This window comes from Neophocaena asiaeorientalis, unplaced genomic scaffold (assembly GCF_003031525.2).
Source record: "Neophocaena asiaeorientalis asiaeorientalis breed wild unplaced genomic scaffold, Neophocaena_asiaeorientalis_V1.1 scaffold678, whole genome shotgun sequence".
In the NCBI taxonomy this organism is placed as follows: domain Eukaryota; kingdom Metazoa; phylum Chordata; class Mammalia; order Artiodactyla; family Phocoenidae; genus Neophocaena; species Neophocaena asiaeorientalis.
This window is the reverse complement of record NW_020175038.1, coordinates 1,124,433-1,145,105: the sequence shown is the minus strand read 5'-3', so window position 1 is coordinate 1,145,105 and position 20,673 is coordinate 1,124,433. Positions and strand designations below refer to the sequence as shown.

Here is a 20,673-nt window from a genome sequence, read left to right as displayed (position 1 = left end):
AAGGTTTATTTAAAACTATATTTGAGGCACATCATACTACATATTCAGGTGTTTATGGTCTAAAGAAAGGAAGTTGACAAAAAGAAATCAGTTGAGCTTTTTTTTTGTCTCTTATGTGTTTGGTTATAGTTTACGCATTTAGAAGAATTTCAGTGACTACTTGTAAGATTTGACTAGTGAATGCCATACATTATCTTTATAATGTGTGTTTAGTTTTAAGCCTTTATTAGATTATACTTAGAGTAGAATTGATCAGTAATCCTTCTGGTACACAAGGACTTTTTCCTTCTAGCAAATATAACTTTAAGATGACCAGGCAGAGAATGCAGTTAACACCCTCAGTTACATAAAACCATTTTCCATTTGTCACAGGAATTGAAAATAGGAAAATACATACACTTTAGTGTGTGTAGTTGTTTGAACTTTAATAAGTATGCTTTTAAAAGCTTAATTTCATCATAACAATTATCCAAGCTCTTAAAGTTTTTAAATCTTACGTGAACTTCATGAAGATGCTTTATATTTCTGTAGCTTGGTGATATGAAGACTAAGAAGTAGAAGATATAGGTAGGGGGCTTCCCTGGTGGCGCAGTGGTTGAGAGTCCGCCTGCCGATGCGGGGGACACTGGTTCGTGCCCCGGTCCGGGAAGATTCCACATACCGCAGAGTGGCTGGGTCCGTGAGCCATGGCTGCTGGGCCTGCGCATCCGGAGCCTGTGCCCCGCAACGGGAGAGGCCACAACAGTGAGAGGCCCGCGTACAGCAAAAAAAAAAAAAAGATATAGGTAGGAGTTGCATTAAAAATATGCAGAGAATGTGCAAGAGAAGAAAAATGGGCATTTTAAAGTATTTAGAGTGTTAGCATATATGAAAAAAGTTTGCTTTAACCATGTTGTTCTCAATTTCATAGAAATTCTCTTGAACCCCTTTTTGTTCCTTTACTCAACAAATATTGATTGAGTATATACTCTGCTTTTACTGATGATACTAAAATAAATAAGGTAGGTGTAGCCCCTTCCTTTGAAGTAGGAAAGACAGAAACAAAAAGAATAATAAGTACATGTTGGGGTTGTTATAAGTCATAAATGAGATACATGTGTCATCTAACCCTAAGACACAACTCTGTAAGGCAAGTTTTATTACCTCCATTTTCAAGATAAAGGAATTTGGGTTAGTGTGGCTGGAACGTGAACTGGAATCCTTTCAAAATGCAGTGTCTTAAGCCCCTGCATTTCCTCCTCTTAAATGACTTATTCTTATGGGCAAATTAAACTCCTGGAGGACATATACATTATCAGTTTCTCTTAACTCATTAAATCAACAAATGCTTAGTGTTTAATTGTCTACAAAGTGCTATGCTTTGTGATGAGAGAAATAGAAACAAATAAGACCTGCTTCATGCCTTTGACCAAATAGCTATAAGAAAGGAACAAAGCGTCATGTTCTTCTTTTATAACCCTTGAGTGTGATTAGCCCACTAATTATACTTGATGGGCTGGCTTTTCCATGCAGTAACAGAGAATGCTACCTCAGCCTTTCTTTGAGAGCATCCTGGGCAGCCCACTCAAAGCCCACCCTGCAAAACCCACTCTCTTCTGGGTTGTTCTGGAAGGCCCAGAGGAGCCCAGGGTGACACAGCTCTGCAGCCGCTAAAGGGTCTTACTGGAAACATTGGAGCCCCCAGAGCCCTCCTACCAAGTAACTGGCCCCAGAGCAGCAGAAACAGGACTTGTAGCATAGACTTACTTTGACATTAGAGTCCTTTTTTAAAAATTAATTAATTAATTAATTTTTAGCTGCATCGGGTCTTAGTTGCAGCATGCAGGATCTTTCATTGCAGCATGCAGGCTTCTCTCTAGTTGTGGCACACAGGCTCCAGAGTGTGTGGGCTTAGTAGTTGTGGCGCCGGGGCTTAGTTGCCCCACGGCATGTGGGATCTTAGTTCCCCCACCAGGGATCGAACCTGTGTCCCCTGCATTGGAAGGCGGATTCTTAACCACTGGACCACAAGGAAAGTCCTAACATTAGCATCTTTGTTCTTCATGATACACTGGTAATCACTAGCAGTCTCTCATTTTAAAAGACACAAAGTAGAAAACATAGATTGTATTTACCAGTATTCATCTTGGTGTAACAATGAGATTTATTATTATTTATTATTAGTTAATGAGCCTTTTCTTCCTCTTAGCTTTATTAAATTTTTTACCATTAGGGAACTACTTAAAGAAAGTTATCTTTAATATACGTAATTACACTCAACAATATCCCCATGGTCTGAAAAAGCCAATGTCCCTGCCACTTAGCAGATTGTGAAGTAGTAGCCAGAGCAGTAGAAGGAAAACCAGGGCAGGTGAGGACAGTAAGTGTCATGGAAGCCTAAGGAAGAGGATTTCAAGGAGAGGAATAGCCAGTAGGGTTAAATGTATCAGTTGGATGGTTTAGGCTGGAATTAAGAGAAAATGCCCTCTAAAATTAGTTTAAACATTTAAGAAATGTATTTTAGATAGAAGAGAGAGAGCAAGCGTAAAGGGGGGGGTGTGGGTCTTCTCTTCCCAGTCATAGGTTCATATGCACACCCTGGACCAATGGCAGTCACCAGGAGAAAGCTATGCTCTGACTGGCCCAGAGGCTATCTTCCCTTGAAGTTGAGGTTGTCCTTCCCTGAAACACATTAGGAGAGACTAGAAACCTGAATAAAATTGGAGTTTGGCTGTAAAGGAATAATGGAGAAATAAAATATGGGTAGACAGCCAACAATGAGTCCTACAAGTATCAAGACAAGAGCTAAAGACGTGGGTCAGATTTAGGTGCATGGAAATAATTGGTGCCCTTGGAGAGAGACGCTTAGGGGTGTGATGGCACTGGCAGCTTGCAGAGGGCTGAGGGTTGAATGGAAGGTGAACCATGGGTAAACTGAGTGTAGACAGCTCTTTTAAGACGTTTTGCTGTGAAGAGGAGGGGAGGGGAGTGGTAGAAAGAAGAAGGTAAAGAGTTGAGTAGTGGCATTTCTTATAATAATGAGAGAGACCTGAACATCTAAAAAAGTTAATGGAAGGGACCTGACTTAGAGGGAGGTGTTGAAAATGCAAAAGGAAGAAGGAATAATCAACCTTGGACAGTTTCTGGGATCCCAGTGGATGGGATCCAAAACACAGGTGGAGGGATTGGTCTTAGCCAGGAAGAGGGACAGAGGGAGGAGAGGAGGAATTGGGTGGAGATGTACACCCATATCTTAGCTGTTGAAGTGGGCATTGCCTTTTATTCCTGAGTAATTTGTGCCAAAGACACCCCCGGCTTTTACTCGATCCCTAACACCAAGTGCAATTGCAGGCTACTTTTATGTTGTTTGAATTATTAAAGTTGTATCATACTTCTATAACCTGAAAAGCAATTTTTTATTTTTTTGCCTAATGAACCATTGATTAGTCCCCTACACCAAAACCGTCATTATAAAGAATTTTATAATATAATATTACTGAGAAGCTGGAAAAAATATTAGAATTTTAGTTTGAGGATTTCCTGGGAAGTCTAGGGCTGAAAATAATGGATTGTGCTGGGGCCCAAAGATTGGCCCTCTTTTCCCAATCCCAGTGTCTTATATTTACCCAATTAAATAAGGTCAGCCTAATCATCTAGAATTGTACCCCCCAAACAGGCGTTAATGCTCTCGATTGGTAGTTCTCAACCTCAACTGCACTGTGAAATAGCCTGGAGAGTTTTTTAATAATATCAATACCTAAGGTCTACCTCCATAGATTTTATTTTATCTTATTTTTTTTAACATCTTTATTGGAGTATAATTGCTTTACAATGGTGTGTTAGTTTCTGCTTCCTCCATAGACTTTAATTCAGTAGGCTAGGGCATTAAAACGTCCAAAGGTTTTTTGGAACATAATGGGTTGAGAACCACTACTCTAGATTTTCAAATGAAAAACAGAATAGTTTATATTATTATTATTTGGGGGGGTACCAAATTACTTTATTTGAAGGAATGGTACTAAGGAAAGAACTTGTAGATGTTTTGGTACAACTTACAGAAAAGGTAAAGGTAACCCAAACATGCATGCACTGCCTTGATGCAGGGAAGTCATCCCCGTGGCTACAGGAAGCCAGCCTAAGGCTTAGCTCTCATTATCACTGTTTCCCAGGGTGTGCTTGTCAGAGAGATACTCTGCCATGCCAGATTCGGGGGCCCCCATCTTGCGCAAGTTGGTTACGTGGTCACCCAATTCTTTAATGGATTTCACCTCCTCATTCAGGTAATGAGTCTCAATGAAGTCACACAAATGGGGGTCATTTTTGTCAGTGGCCAGTTTGTGCAGTTCCGGTAGTGACGGATTCACACTTTTTTCCAAGTGTAGCGCACGTTCCATTGCATTCAGCCCATTCTCCCAGTCATCACGGTCTGGTTTCTTGATATCCTGAAGGAAGATTCCACCACCCCGTTGGTTCTGCAGCTTCATCAGTTTCTCAGCATGTTCCCTCTCCTCACGAGACTGGTGAAGAAAGTATTTGGCAAAGTTCTTCAAAGCCACATCATCGCGGTCAAAATAGTATGACACGGACAGGTAGACATAGGAGGCGTAGAGCTCCAGGTCCATCTGGCGGCTGATGGCAGCCTTCGAGCCCTGGTGGTAGTTCTGGCGCACCTACGAGGGGGACGAGGTCGTTATGGCGGGCGGCGGAGGAGAGGCGGCGGCGGGGACCTTGGGGCGGCCGGAGGGCGCAGTGAGTTGGTGGCGAGGGCTGGCGCTGAGCGGCCGGCCGGAGCGGGGGTCGAGCGCTGGGTTCCGTTCAAGCACTGTTGAAGCAGGAAACCGCGGCGACTCTCTGCGAAGACTGAGTCCAGAATCGTTTATACGATTAAGCAGTCAAAACTATGTATTAAAAATAAATGAGTGTGTACGACTCTGAATACACTAAAAACCATTGAGTTTTATACTTGAAATGGGTAAATTGTAGGGTATGTGAATTATGTGTCAATAAAGCTTTTTTTAAAAATACCATGTGACATTCTACATTTTGAGGGAGAAAAGGGAAAAAATTCAGTGAATTCAGTTTAATGAACATTTTAAATAGAATAGCTACTCACTACCCTCAAGTTGTCACAGGCTTGTCAGGAAGCACACAGAAATAACTGTCAGGCGTGACAGTGACCGTTGTCATCTGTCCTGGGTTTCGGTGAGGTCCGTGGGGTCACTATGCAGCAGCCCCTTCATTTCTGACAGTCCTTGGGTACGCTGTGAGCTCACCCGTGGTCCTCCTGGGTCTTCTTCCAAGCGAAGTGGAACATAGCCCTCCTTGGGGCTTAACTCCTGCAGTCTCCCTCTGTCTCCTCCTCTTCTTCTGAACCTCCATCCTCTGCCTCCATCTGTTTCTAGGGTTCCCCTCAATGCCTCACTCAGTCTTCCTCCCCCATGCTCTCCCAAGAGTCTGTTTATTTTAACTTCAAAAAAATTTATACAATTTTAAAAGTTACTTTCCATTTACAATTATTACAAAATATTGGCTATATTCCCCATGTTGGACAGTATATCCTTGGGCCCATCTTACACCCAGTAGTTTGTGCCTGCCACCCCCCGACCCCTATGTGGCCCCCCTGCACCTCGGTAACCACTAGTTTGTTCTCTGTATCTGTGAGTCTGCTTCTTTTTTTGTTATATTCACTAGTTTGTTGTATGTTTTAGATTCCACATATAAGTGATACCATACAGTTCAATAAAGCTATTATTTAAAAAATTAATGGGTACAATAATTGAAACCTTAAAGGTGAAGTCAGAGAATTTTCAAGTGCAGCTTATTCATCATATAAGGTCTCATCAGTGAACTTTGTTTAGAATGCCTGAGCTTGGATGAGTACATGGGGGAAACTCGAGATTCCTGGCTTTATGTGGTTTTATAGGCCTTGCTCCTCTGCTGTCTCCCACCCCACCCCTGATCATCACTTTGTTCCTGACCCCTACCCCAGATTGTGGGTGGGTATTGAAGGTCTTGGGGTGAGAGGAATTAGAGAAGACATGAGGTTGGCTGTTTTGCATATTACTTGGTAATAAATTTTTCTGAAAAACCCTGAAAGTTTATTATTTTCATTTTTAGATGAGTTAAAATTCATGATAACTAATTATTGTGTACAGTACATACCCAACAAAGTACTTTTTATTAAACCTAACTGAAATAGTACCTCTATTAAGCCTTTTCCAATTCCCCAGAGTTTATCTACTTCCCCCTCCTCTATCCTCCCACAGTATTTTGTCCATTTCTCTATTATAGCACTTACTTCATTCTGCTGTATCCATATTTCCTTTTCTTTCTCACTTGTCTAAACAGGAACCATCTTTTGTTCAGCTCTGTATCTCCCTGCACCTAACACAGTGTCTGACACATAATAAGTCCTCAAAACCATTTTTTTTCCAGTATAGATTGGTTGTGATTACCTGTCTGTCTTCTCTGCTGCCTTATGAGAGCAGAGAATTTTTTTTAATATGAATAATGAATTAATGAACAAACAAACCAAAAAAACTAAAACATAATTCACAATTCCACTGGACAGTTAGTCTTCATGTATGTTTTCAGATTATTCTGAGTCCAGGCTCATGAGGTTGCTTCCCTTATCTTCAGCTCTGCCCACCACCAATCCACGATGTACCCGACACAAAGAGCACAAAGCACCCACTTCTGAGTGCTGACTATTTATCTCCCTCCCTTGATTACCTCAAAAACTGTAGTTTCTTCCTCTCTTTTAAACTTCAATATTTGATGTCCTTGAATGCTGCTGTTGTGTGTCTTTTAATATTTCTAATAACTACCCTGTCAATAAAATTAGTATATTAAATTTCTTACTGAAAGCCTACGCACAGCAACAAAGACCCAACACAGCCAAAAATAATAAATAAATAAATAAATTTATTTTTTTTAAAAAGACATCAGGATGGTTATAATAAGCAGCCTGGACGAGCTCAGAGCTTTGTTAATGAGGCCCAGTCAGAGGCTTATTTCTCTTTGGTTCATTACTCCTGAGACCCTCTGAGGGTGAGGCAATCACATTGCCTCAACTGTTTTATTACTATTCAGGGAGAAGCCATTTAACTAAGACTATTAGGCACAACATTTTTATGGCCAGTTCATATTCTCATTCAATATTATCTGGTATTATAAGTTTTCAACAAACTGAGTTCTAAACCTAAACATACTCAGTATGACCTTTACTTCTCCTTTTCAAGGTTGAGGTAATCTTAAACAGTATTCTGTTTTTTTAAAGTAACACACACAGACACTGACATTTGCTGTCCTTTCCTTTCCTTTCCTTCCCTCCTGAGGGGAAACAATCCTAAGCAGAACATTTAAGAAATCTCTTATACAAAAAGCTTGTTGAGGATTAATGGCTTGCCTTTGCTGGCTGCCTTTGATTGGCCAGATCTCACTCCACTAGGGACACACCTGCAGGCAGAAATCCTCCCCTGCCTGCATTGAACCTTCTCCAGCCAGTGCTGTAAGGACTTGGGTGGACCTCATTCTTTGAGCATTTCTTTTCTAGACTAGAACTGACCCGTCTCTTGTCATCAGACCTCAATACCCTACTAAGTTATAGCTTCAGGGATATTAATAGAATAAAATTCTCTTGAAAACTGTACCCTGGTTGCCTTGATTGGGATCTTTTTGTTCTCCTTCCAAACCCCTCAGCCAGTCATTTAGAGATTATTGCATTAGATTACTTCCACAGGTAGTTAATTTTATCCATGTCCCCCCCGACCAGGTTCCTTTTCTGAAGGTAATTAATATTCAAAGTTCACTGTTCAAAACTCTCCTATTCGAGTAGTGCTGGAAAGGGACACTGCCAATATTTATTATTCCTTTTCCTTATTTCTTGAACATGCCAGCTGCCTTGACTAATTGAGTGTTTTTCACATGTCCAGCACAAGGATACATTGGTCTGAGTATGAGGACTTGCTTGTTTGGGAGCCATTCTTCCTGTTCACAGTGACTAAGCCTCACTCAACTCTGGTCCTTTAGGTGATTGTAAACTCAGCTCTCAGAGGACTATGTTAATTCCCTTGTCGCAGAGGGCCTTTCACTTGTAGCCTCTGTACTGACAACAAAACCGCTCAAGTGTTAGTGAAACAGGGACTTCACCAGTCTTGACAGAAGACATTTGCCAGTCTTGATGATCGGTTTTTTTGGTCCCATCAATTCAGATATATCTTCTGAATTTTATCTTTGATAGGACTGACAGTGTGACTTCTCAAATACCAGCCAATCCATGTTACTGCCCTGAAAGGTGCTGTTTCTCCTTTGGTTGTTCCTCCTTCTTGCCCACTTGAAACCTTATTCTTACTTCTCACTACCTATCAAGTGTGACCATTTTTTAGGGCCTTTCTCAAGTCCATCTCCAGGAAACCTTTCCTTGACTTTGGCCTTATTCAGTTTGGTGTTCAGTCATGTTCTATACCATCTACCTTAAGCAGTTAGGGATTTCATGTCTATGCCTGTCGTTTGTGAGGTGTTGAGAGCAGGGACCATACCTCTTACTTTTCCGGTACCATATACAGCCTACTGTCAGCACAAGTATTCACTTGGTACTCACTGAATTGAACTGAATCAGATCAGATGTCAAGGAAAGTTATGGAAATTCTTCCTCATCTCAAACAAGATGTTGACTTGAGTGACCAAAACAAGACTCACTTCAGGATGTTCCAAATAGGTTAAGTATCACACATTCTCAAGAAGATTCTTTTCCCTTTTTAGAAGTCAGGAGAAGCCTTTATCACTTTCTAACTGAAGTAGTAACTTTATTAATGATGTTTTTTCTTGTCTTCAATAGGCTGCACATTAAATGGCCAAGAGGTAAGACTCACTGTCCACTATGAAAATGGGTTCACTATCTCCAGGGAAAATGGAGGTTCCAGCAGCATATTGTACCGCTACCCCTTCGAAAGGCTGAAAATGTCTGCTGATGATGGCATCAGAAATTTGTATCTGGATTTTGGTGGTCCTGAGGGAGAACTGGTAAGTGTGTTTCTGAAAAACATGTTTATTCTAATAGGTATTCTCTTTCTTCCTATTGCTTCTTACCTCTTCTATAGAAAATTATGGGCTTACAGACTGATATTCCATTTGGAGCCAGGAAATTCTTCTTCAGTTTTCAAAGATGCATGGGTTTGGTTTTGGGGTTTCACTGTTTTTTTTCCCACATTAGGAACTCATTCCCTTTTTTAAAAGTTTTGTTTGAATTTTAGAAAGAAAAAATAAATAGCCATTTTAAGAAACAGGCTTTTAACAAATATAAGATACAAAATACTAAACCTGGCAAACTTTAATAAATGAATTCTATCCATTGATATTATCAGCAATTTGTTAGGATAAGAGTTAAAAGTAATAAAGTGACAGTTGCTACAGAAATTCTGCTGATCGGAAAAAAAAGATATGGAGATATGTACATACAGCCATCATCTTTTTTTTTTTTTTTTGCAGTATGCGGGCCTCTCACTGTTGTGGCCTCTCTCGTTGCGGAGCACAGGCTCCGGACGCGCAGGCTCAGTGGCCATGGCTCACGGGCCCAGCCGCTCTGCGGCATGTGGGATCTTCCCGGACCGGGGCACGAACCCATGTCCCCTGCATCGGCAGGCGGACTCTCAACCACTGCACCACCAGGGAAGCCCGCCATCATCTTTTTTGACTTCCTTGTCCTTTAAAGGAAATATCAAAAGGAATTCATGAGTCCCCTTGGAGAACTAGAGAAGTGTGTCAGGTGTACTTTAGAAATCAGAAATCATGATAAAGAAGTCAAAGTCATGCCTTTTCTCTCTTATCAGTATTGAGCCAGTAGTTCAAGTCTTGTCTTATACATGAAATCTTATGTCCATTGACACAGTCACGATAGGTGTAAATTTGAAAAACAGAATCTTGAAATTTTAGAACTGAAACAGATCTTAGGGATAATGAAGTTCAAACTCCAAATGAGAAAACTGTGGCTAGAAATCTTATTTTATTTTATTTTATTTTTATTATTATTATTTTTTTGTGGTACGCGGGCCTCTCACTGTTGCGGCCTCTTCCGTTGCGGAGCACAGGCTCTGGACGCGCGGGCTCAGCGGCCATGGCTCACGGTCCTAGGCGCTCCGCGGCATGTGGGATCTTCCCGGACCGGGGCACGAACCCGTGTCCCCTGCATTGGCAGGCGGACTCTCAACCACTGCGCCACCAGGGAAGCCCTAGAAATCTTATTTTAAATGATGAACCTTTAGGAAACTATGGATAGCCATGGACTTCAAAAGCCTGTTCATCTGATGTCAGCTGTCCAAATTAGAGACCTGTGCTTAGAAAGGTATAACTAGCCCTCCCAACTAGCTTCAAGGGTTGTCATTCCCACCACAAACCAATAAGGGGTATCAAAAATCATACACATAGATGGTCACACTTCAGCTGAATTTACTGTGATTCCCCCTGGGAAATATACTTACAGTCAGTGGTTTCCATATAGGATATTCCTCTTTCCTTTACATCTTCCTATGTGGCATGGTGAAATCTAGTATACCACCAATAGTGTCCTAATTGTGGATGTGAAATTTCACACTGGTGTTTAATTTTGACATAGAATAACCTTACTTCAGAGTACACTTCCATTTGCGCCTTTAAGTTCCGAAGAGTTGCCATAAATCTGGCACATCCATTATCCAAGTTCTTTTTAAAAAGTAGAACATCATGTCCAAATTTGTTTATTTTATTTTGCATGTTTGTTTATTAAAGCATCTGTATATAGCAGTGATAATTAATGTCCTTTCTCCACAGACCATGGACCTGCACTCCTGTCCGAAGCCGATAGTATTTGTGTTGCACACATTCTTGTCGGCCAAAGTCACTCGCATGGGACTGCTTGTATGAGCAGCAAAAAAATCAGTAAAGAGCCTTGAATGTCACAAGAAGTATTTCCACCTCAAAAAAAAAAAAAAAAGCACAAAAAGAAAGCTCTTTGCTCTCTCCTCCAGCACAGTGCCTTGACAAGGACCTACATACAAATCACTGCTGAACTGTAATCATGTTTAAAGAAGAGCTTGCCTTTTTCAAGCTACCTTGCCAGAAATTCTAGGACTCTAGTAAGCTCCAAAATAAGGCTGTTGATTTATTGTCTAGTTTCATAATGTGGTTTCTAAGTAATTAGGTTTATTTCCCTTGATAAGAAGGGTGGCTCATTCTTTTTCTTTTTGGACATAATCAAACATCTAATAGTTTCTTTTTTTTTCTTTTCTTCTTCTTCCAATAGAATTTGTTTCAGGCTTAGCCTTGATCTTTTGCTTAGGACAACTATCTCTAACCAGGTGCTAGTTTGCAGCAGCCCGTGCTTCTTGGTCACTCCGTATAGTTTATACATTTTGTTGGATTTTACTGTCTTCACTTACTCCTTCTACCCTAGGAAGTCCTTGAATTGCGTCACCAAAGGGTTCTTCATCTGTCATGGCTCTCCCTGCATCCCACCCTGGCCATCACCTCCCACTGCATCACAAGCTTTGCCACTCATAAGTGCTAACTTTAAGACTTAGAACTTGCAAGATTTGATTTACCTTGCCTTCCACTCCCTTTCTAGTAGTGACCAACTTGAAAAACAAGTTGGAAACCACTGCTTTGAAAGAAAAGTTTTGCTTCTTTTAGGATTTTCTGATTTTATCTTTGGTAGGAGCCAGGGGATAAGATTTATTTTAAAAGAAAATCCTCATTTTAGCCTAAGCCATTTTTTATTGCTTACCAAATGTGCCTTTGGTTAGGGTTAGTGGAGCTTTATTAGTTTGAATGACTGGATATCACTGCCATTCCAGGGAGACCATCTATCTAATATTGAAGAATAATTTTTGAGGTGGGTTTCCTTAGGGCGTTATCTTTTTTAGTTGGCAGATCTCTTTAAGGAAGACAAATCCTGGAGAGCCAGCTTGTTAAAAGAGTACACTTTGTCAGTGAAGCCAGCTCGCTCTTTAGCACAAACATCATGGCACATTGCTTTGAGCTGTGTGAGCCCATGCAGGATCCTGGCCCTGGCCCTCTCCCTCTGTGGCAGCAGAGTGGCATCCGTCAGCAACTGTAATTCAGTGCTGGCTCAGTGATGCATCCTGCAATGGGCAGGGTGATGAGACCATGGAACAGCTACCTGGGCTTTGCTAAGCGTTGTCAGATATCATCATTAGGACAGAGCAGCAGTAAGATTGCTGATTTTGTGGTACTGGAGAACTCAGCTTCTTTTTCCTAACTATGAAGGAGTATATATCTGAAAACATTTAAAATAGTATAATAGCTATGTAAAATGTCAAGGTTAGCACAGTCCCCAGATCTTAAAGAAAAGGTAACACTGACTTTGATGTTCTCTCTGCTCTCTGAAGAAAGTTCTAGGAATAGTTCTCATTTACTAGAGTTATCAGGAATGCCATAAGAGGACTTGAGCACTATGGAGGGTGGAGAAGCGTAGCAGTCCAAAGATGAAAAAGAAAAAAACACCAAAAACCCACAAATGCACTATTTGCAAAGCAAGAGCTATTTGGTTTGAGTGCAGACTGACCTATAGGTGGGACATATAAAAGAGCAGACTCATGAGCAGAGAGAGTTCTAGTTGGACATTGTAACCTCATTGTCTTCCCTCTGCCCCATAAATGAGTTCTTCCCCCAGCTCCAGTCCCCAAAGTCTGATCTACTTAAAACTGGAAATTGAAATCTAGACTAGAATATATCTTTTAAGAGCTCTTTTATGTTTTGAAAATTCATAAATCTAAGTTTGGTTCCATCTGGGATACGTTTGCAAATCAGAGAAGAAAGAATCTTGAAGATCCAGCTATGGTTTCTGGAAGCAGAATTTCAACACACAATACCCTCAGATAAGGGAGCTTAGACACTTTTGGCAGTGAGAGTATTATTAATCTGAGAAGTCGAACAATGCAGTTACAGACTTTTGCAGCAAAGCCATTTGGTGAGGTTTTCTGTGTTAGTATGAAAGGCTAAGCCACTGAGAATATTTTCTGGGAGAACTTCTGAGCCACGCTGCTCATTCCTTCTATGAAAAAGATCTGTTAAAAGGTATGATTAAAACGTGGGCAGGAGAGGTAAGCATTGTGTGCATTTCGGCTCATTTTGCTCAAGCTTTAGCTGTCATAGCACCAAGATCCATAGGTTTCTAGTATTTTTTGAGTCTTGATGTGAAATGAAAGTGTATGGAGGGTTTCCTTTGACCACTAGCGCCCCAAGAGCAAGAGCCCTTCAGCTGCTTGTTTAACATACTTCAGCAGCTTTCCAATCATGGGTGACCAGGTTGTTCTTTAATTGTGTTTGTGGGATTTTCAAACCACAAATGAAGTGCTTTTTATGAATGGGACAGCCTTGATAAATAGGTATTTTGTATTAAGACGCCAGAATGTGGCAAATTATTTTCAAGTGATAACTGAAGAGGGGCATTTTTGATATTTCACATCTTTTATAGAACAGCTGACTTTTCACTTCTTTTTCATTTTGAAATAGGAAAATTGTTGAGAATGTGGTAGGCTTCCATGTGTAGAATGGAAAGGAGATGCATAGTAGTGCCCCCTCATTCCGATGGACACTCCTCGTGCCCTCGGGAACTGGGGCTTAGACGTCTTCTCCACATTCCACACAGAGGCCTACGAGCAGCCAATTGGTGTGTGAAAATTCTTCCTCCTCATTCTCTAAAACGTCTCTGCTCCCTCTCCCCCCGGGGGAAAAAAAAAAAAAAAAAGGAAAGGAAGAAAAGGCTCAATTATACTTTTTCTGGAAAAGGTGAGTCCTTTCCTGAAGTCTTCAAACAAATCTTACCTGGAAATTAGTATCTAATATTTTATATGAAGAAATACTTTAATGTATGTTTATACAGTATTTATTAGGTAGTTGTAACTATAAACTCAGCTACCTAGTAGAGTTTCAGATTAAATATTGGGACATGTACAGGAATCAAAAATACTACTCTAAATGTCATTCACCTATTTTAAAGCCATGTTTTAGCACTTTTTAGGCTAGCTAAAGTCTGATAGTGCTTGTTTTTATCATCTGTACTCTCACAAAGTTTGTTATTGAAAATTATTGCATGCAGGAGGGATCAAATTATTTATTATATTTTTATAAGTGGAAAAATCACTCTAACCAACAAATGATTAAAGTTGTTACTGATTATTTTCTTAATTTATCCTCCTAACAGAATGGTAACAAAGCTTTTTTCAGCCGATTAAATGCACTTAGCTAATAAACCAAAATTTACTCTTTAAAAAAAATTTAAACTGTGTGGAATCTGGACAAGACTATGTTTCTCCTAGAAAAAACACATTTCATTGTAAATGGTTTTGATGGACAAAAGTGTGTCCACTTTTGAGAAAAGGTTATAATGGATTTTTTTAATTTTGAGAGAACCTCCAGGTCTCCTTGTTTAATTTATATCCATATTTTTAATTCAAATTATCTTGTAAGCTGCTATGCAAAATCTATTAAAAGCCCTACTTACTCAAAGAGTTAAACATATTTGAAGCTTTCAGGGAAGACCTGTAGACTTAAGCACTTTCTCTGCTTATTTTGTATCTTAGACATTTATGCTGAATTATGTTCTTATTATTTTCACTGGTTATAAGCTATTGATTGTACATAATATTTAAACCATCCAAATATCCAGCATACATTTCCATGTTGCTGCCATCCACTGTTGACGCCATGAATGAAATGGCTGGTTAGAAAGCCAAAGGTCGTTTTCTTTCAATATCCAATGAAGTAAAATGCTGGATCTCTTTGGTCTCAAAGCATATTGAGATCTGCGTATCTGTGTAAGGAAAAGAGACTTCTTTGGGATTCTGCTTAAACTTTAAGTTGAATTTGATTATAGTCATATTCATTTGTTTTATATATCTCTATCAGGTATATTACGTGCCAGGTGGTATTATATCCTACCTTGAGATTGGAAATCTCTTTCATTTAAATTTGAATTCTTATTGTGGCTTTTTTTTTTTCTCCATTAGATCAAAGTAGAGGAATCTGATATCTGCTACCATTCTCTCTGTGTCCCTATTTTAATTTTTTGATAATCTACAATTATTTTGTTATATATACTGTCTTTAAAAACTGACAGCAGCAGTCCCCCAACCCCTGCCCCCCTTTTTAAGCTATATATTTCACTGTGCTGGGCATAGAGACACTCAATAAATGTATGATGACAGACAATTCTAAAATAATTATGCTGTATATCAGGATTACGTGTTTTTGAGCAATATAGCTATTCCTATGGTATAAGGATATTCAGTGAAATTTATTTTACACTAGTAATAGACTACTTAAGTGGTTGATTTGAAACCCTTTCTCTAAAGCACACACATACACACATCTAGCAGATCAGTGATAATTTCAAGTTAAAGTAAGGTACAATTAATAGACAATAGAACACGTCTCTTTTTGACACTAGTTAAACTGCCAACTGGAAGAATGGTTGTTGTGTATTAACTTGAAAAATATTTTAACAAGATTTCTTCTTTTATAAACTTGATAAACGTGAGCTTTATTTCTTGTCACCTCTATTCTTCCTTTCCATTTTAGGTGACTGAACCAAAGCATATTCTGGTTTTAAAAGTGAATCTACATTTGATATAATGCATAAATATGCCGTTTGTAAATGATTGCTTGCTCTCCAATGAACATTTGATTGTAGTCAACAAATATCTACCAAATGAACTGTAATCTTTGAATTGCCACAAAATAGATTGGTTGAAACTAAAAGGATAAAACAGAGAAATGATACTTCATTTTATTGTAAGATTAGGTATTGTGGTAGATTTCTAACTTCTGAGTCCTGTAAGTACTTTACTCAGTTTTGTAATAATCTTACCTCCCTGCCATTGACACAAATGCAAAAGTTTTTGAGTCCCTCTTTATCCTAGTCACATGTACACCTTTGGAACCTGATTATCACCTCTTCCAAAGTGATAGAAGTCTCTTATGAATAGACAAAAGGTTCTTTGGGACCCTAGAGAAATTTTTGAAACTGCAAACCTAATTTATGATATATTAATTCATGGATTCTTCATCTAATAAGCATTTATTAATGTACAGTTCTTCACAGGCACTCTGAAAGGTCCAAAAGAAAGTTCCTGCCCTCAAGTAGCACATAATCCATTACTTCTCAATCACACCATGCCATCTATTTATCAGTCAGAGGTTAAGTAATTAACCACCTCATATTTTTACCAAAGCATATCTGCAGTTCTGCTTATCTGGCAAATTGGAAAATATTTAAAAGGATGCTCAGTCTTTGATCCATGCTAGCATGAAAGAACTCCAAGCACATTTTAGTAGGTTGGTCTTTTCATCATGCATCATTTTTTAATTCAAAATCAGGCTTTAGTTTGTGAAGGAGACTAGTGTAGAATATCCTTAGTAAGATAAATTACAACAACGACAAAAAGTTAGCTCTATTGCCCAAAGTGGATCAATGAGAAAGTCTTTTTAAAGAAAAGTTTCTTTTAACTGTAAACAGAAAAGATAAATGTATATTTCATCTACCCACTTTATAGATTGTGCTGACCCAGTCATTTTCACATTTGCAGCCTTTAAACATCTCATTTGCTGAAAGTCCTTACATGTGGTAGATGGACTGTTGCTCCATTTGAGAGATCAAAATAATGAAGATATTTAAAACTTAGCAAAATTCCACTTATTCTAGAACACTCAGACATTCAAACTCAGTAGAAAGGGCACCTAAAAAAAAATAAGAGCAGTTGTGTGAATTTTTCCATGTTTTCCTTCAGTAACAGTCCCTTTCCATCTAGCTTGCCTTCCATCTATCACTAGAGGCAGCCTTTCAGGCAACATCCTTTGTCATGCCCAGAAAGGCCCTGAGAGGTCAGTGATTGGAATGGCTTAGGGAACACAGTCTCATGGGCTCCGTCCCCTTGGTTTTCAGCGTCCTGGAGTTGTGCACACAAATTAGGTCATGCCTTCAATGTCTTGGTCTTTACTTTAAACCTACCCTTTGACAATCAGGTGCTAATGATTGTATACTATTGGAACCAGCACATAAGTATTGTCATGTTAAGTGTCTGTTCCTCCTAGGTTGGAAGAAGTGCTTTCCTTCTATCTCAGTCCTGTTCAGGTGGGTGTCAGTTACATTTTTTCACCTCTGTTTTGTGAATTAACAGAATTTGGAGGAGGAGAAGTGATCTAAACCAAGTTTTGGGTTTGGCATGATCATCAGTCTTGATGATACTCTTCACACCTTAAAGCAAACCTGCCCTATCATAAGAACCAATTTCTGATTGTTTTTCTCTAGTTAAGACTCCAGTGTTATGTTTACAGTCTGTTGGATGGATTCAGCGTGATAAGACCTGGGTGCCCAAAGAATCTATTTCCCTTGTGGTACCAGACCCAAGGTCCTTTAGAAAATAATGTGGCAAACCACTACCTATAAAGGCCTGTTTTGGCTAATCTGTGCAAACTTTTATTATACCCTCTTGTATGTATTCTGTCCTACGCAACTCTCATTTTTTTAAGTATTAAGACTTAGAAAGCTAGGATGACACTTCTACAAAGAATTAGAAGTATGTGATATTTTGGTGTTTTCCTTCCTTTTGGAACCCTGTATTTAAACAAGACTTCTTTTTAAGTGTTGTTTAAAATTTAGGTCTCAAGTCTTCTGGCATCACCAGACTACCAAATCAAAACCCATGGCATAAAACAGGGCAGTATTTGTGTTCGTAATAATAAAAAAGCTTTATGTGTACTGTGTAAGTATAATGCATAGACAACACTTTCCCTTGAGTTGCACATCAACATAGAGCATTGTACATTACAATGAAATTTGCAACTTAAGGGTATTATATATATAAATACATATATACCTTTGTAACCTTTATACTGTAAATAAAAGAACTGCTTTTAGACTTGTATTTTTTTTTCATTTTTTAATGTTAAAATAGTTTCAAACTTAAACAGGAAAGGTTTAAGGACAGTACAAAGAACTCCTACATCCGTGTCACCCAAATTTCCCAGTTGTTAACATTTTACCACATTTGTTCCATTACTCTCTCTTGTCTTTTTCTGCCATGATGCTCATCACCCTTAAATTCTCTAGTGTGTACTTTACAAACACAAGGACATTCTCCTGTATTGCCACCCTACAGCCCTCCCAATCAGGAAGTCAACTTTGATATAACACTGCCACCCATCCACAGACCCCATTTAAGTGTTCCAATCGTCCCAACAATGTCTCCTTTTCCCTTATGGCACAGGATCCTATCCAGTATCACATGTGTTTGGTTGTCACATCTTAGCCTCTTCTGGTGCCATTTTTAAACAGATTTAGGACAACTCCAAACTCTTAAGAACTTAGTTTCGGTTCTAGTTCTACCACTGACCATCTGTGTGATGGGAGCTTAATCACTGGATCAATCTGAGCTTTATCAAACTTTGAGTCACACAGAGGAGGGGCAAGTGAGAGATGGTTTCTCAAGAATCATGTTTGGAGATCACTGCTCCATTTATTTCAGTATCAGTCACTTTGTGTGATAGCAGAATTTTGCCCTGGCCCTACCTCTCTAAAATGTTACTCATCTGAACCTTGTTTTTTATAAATTTATTTATTTTTGGCTGTGTTGGGTCTTCGTTGCTGCACGCGGGCTTTCTCTAGTTGCAGCGAGCAGGGGCTACTCTTCGTTGCGGTGCATGGGCTTCTCATTGCGGTGGCTTCTCTTGTTGCATTCTCTTGTCCATTCTCTTGTTGGAGCATGGACTCTAGGCACGTGGGCTTCCGTAGTCGTGGCTCGCGGGCTCTAGAGCGCAGGCTCAGTAGTTGTGGTGCACGGGCTTAGTTACTCCGCGGCATGTGGGATCTTCCTGGACCAAGGCTCAAACCCGTGTCTCCTGCATTGGCAGGCGGATTCTTAACCACTGCGCCACCAGGGAAGCCCTGAACCTTGTTTTTATTCCTCCTCCTCCACACTGTTCATGCCCCCAACCAAGAAGCTCCTTAACAAATTGCTCAGAACCTACTGCTTGGCATGAGCCCTAGAATGCTGGAGTTTGTATAGTCTGATTTTATGAGGTTGTATTGGCTAAGGAGAGTTGATTCACTGGTCCAAGCTTGGGTTTACAACAAGTGCCACATCCTCAGCATCAACAGAACCCAATATAGAAAAGTGCTGTGCAAGAAAGAACAAATGGGCAGCCACTGTGGAGAACACTGTGGAGGTTCCTTAAAAAACTTATAGATAAATTTACCATGAGATCCAGCAATTCCACTCCTGGGCACATATGCGGAAAAGATGAAAACTCTAATTCAAAAAGATGCATGAACCCCAGTGTTCATAGCAGCACTATTTACAATAGCCAAGACATGGAAGCAACCTAAATGTCCATCGACAGAGGAATGGATAAAGATGTGGTACATATATACAACAGAATATTACTCAGCCATAAGAAAGAATGACATAATGCCATTTGCAGTAAAATGGATGGACCTAGAGATTATCATACTAAGCGAAGTACGTCAGAAAGAGAGACAGATATATGATACCACTTATATGTGGAATCTAAAAAAATGATACTAATGAACGTATTTACAAAAGAGAAATAGAGTTAGACATAGAAAACAAACTTATGGTTACCAAAGGGGAAGGGGGGGCAATAAATTAGGAGTTTTGGATTAATAGATACACACTACTATATATAAAATAGATAAACAACAAAGACCTACTGCATAGCACAGGGAACTATATTCAATATCTTGTAATAACCTATAATGGAAAAGAATCTGAAAAATATATATATATATATCTGAATCACTTTGCTGTACACCTGAAACTATCACAGCATTGTAAATCAACTACTTAAAAATAAAAATAAAAAGAGCAAATGGATTGGGCATTTGCAAGTCAATGACTTTCTACCTAAAATGTGGGAGCTGAGAATCTGATTTCTGCTCTAGTGAAAAAGAACATGAAGTTACTCATCTGATTCAGAATCAAGCCTAAACGTGCTCCATGTGCCAGCCCACAAATAACTTAGATTTAGTGCCTTTATTCCCCCTTTCCTTCCTCCATTCACACCTCCACCCCAGCAATGGCAACACCACTGCAGAATTGAGGTGTCCTCAGAGCCTGTTTTCAAGCTAGCATCCTAGAAGAAAGTCAACGACCAGTGATCCAGTGGGACGGGGAGGAGTTCTGGTTTCCCATCGGAAGGACAGAAGTTCCTCTAGGAGGCGCGGCTTCCTTCCGGAAGCTCTGCCTTGTAAAGCAGTGTCTGGACAGCAGGCTCACGCAAGACAAGCTAAGCAAGAGGTCAGAGCAGAGTAGGCAGAACAAAGGGAAGATGAACACTGCCAGTGGAACTCAACCCCACCAGCCCTTGCTATGGGCTGAACTGTATCCCACCAAAATTCATACATTGAGCCCTACCCTCAGTGCCTCAGAATGTATTTGGAAATAGAGCCTTTAAAGAGGTGATCCAGTTAAAATGATCCCATTAAGATGGACCCTAATCCAATCTGACTGGTATCCTTATAAGAAGAGGAAATGTGAAAAAGAGATACCATGGCTCATGTGAACAAAGACTCTTGAGGACACAGCAAAAGCGTGGCCATGTGCAAGCCTAGAAAAGAGGCCTCAGAAGAAACCAACCAACCCTGCTAGCACCTTGATCTTGAACTTCTAGCCTACAGAA

At 39.7% G+C, this 20,673-nt stretch overlaps 1 protein-coding gene and 1 pseudogene across 1 annotated transcript in view; one reads left to right on the top strand and one right to left on the bottom strand.

Annotated features, from left to right (window-relative positions):
* SNTB2 (syntrophin beta 2) overlaps positions 1-17,900 on the top strand; it is a 98,848-nt gene extending 80,948 nt beyond the window's left edge. Inside the window, 2 exon segments of the mRNA XM_024763092.1 lie at positions 8,819-9,003; positions 10,786-17,900. Of these exon segments, the coding sequence (XP_024618860.1) occupies positions 8,819-9,003; positions 10,786-10,878 (278 nt within the window). The 3' untranslated portion in view covers positions 10,879-17,900.
* LOC112411801 (ferritin heavy chain pseudogene) lies at positions 4,122-5,293 on the bottom strand (annotated as a pseudogene).
* Positions 17,901-20,673: the final 2,773 nt, after the last annotated feature.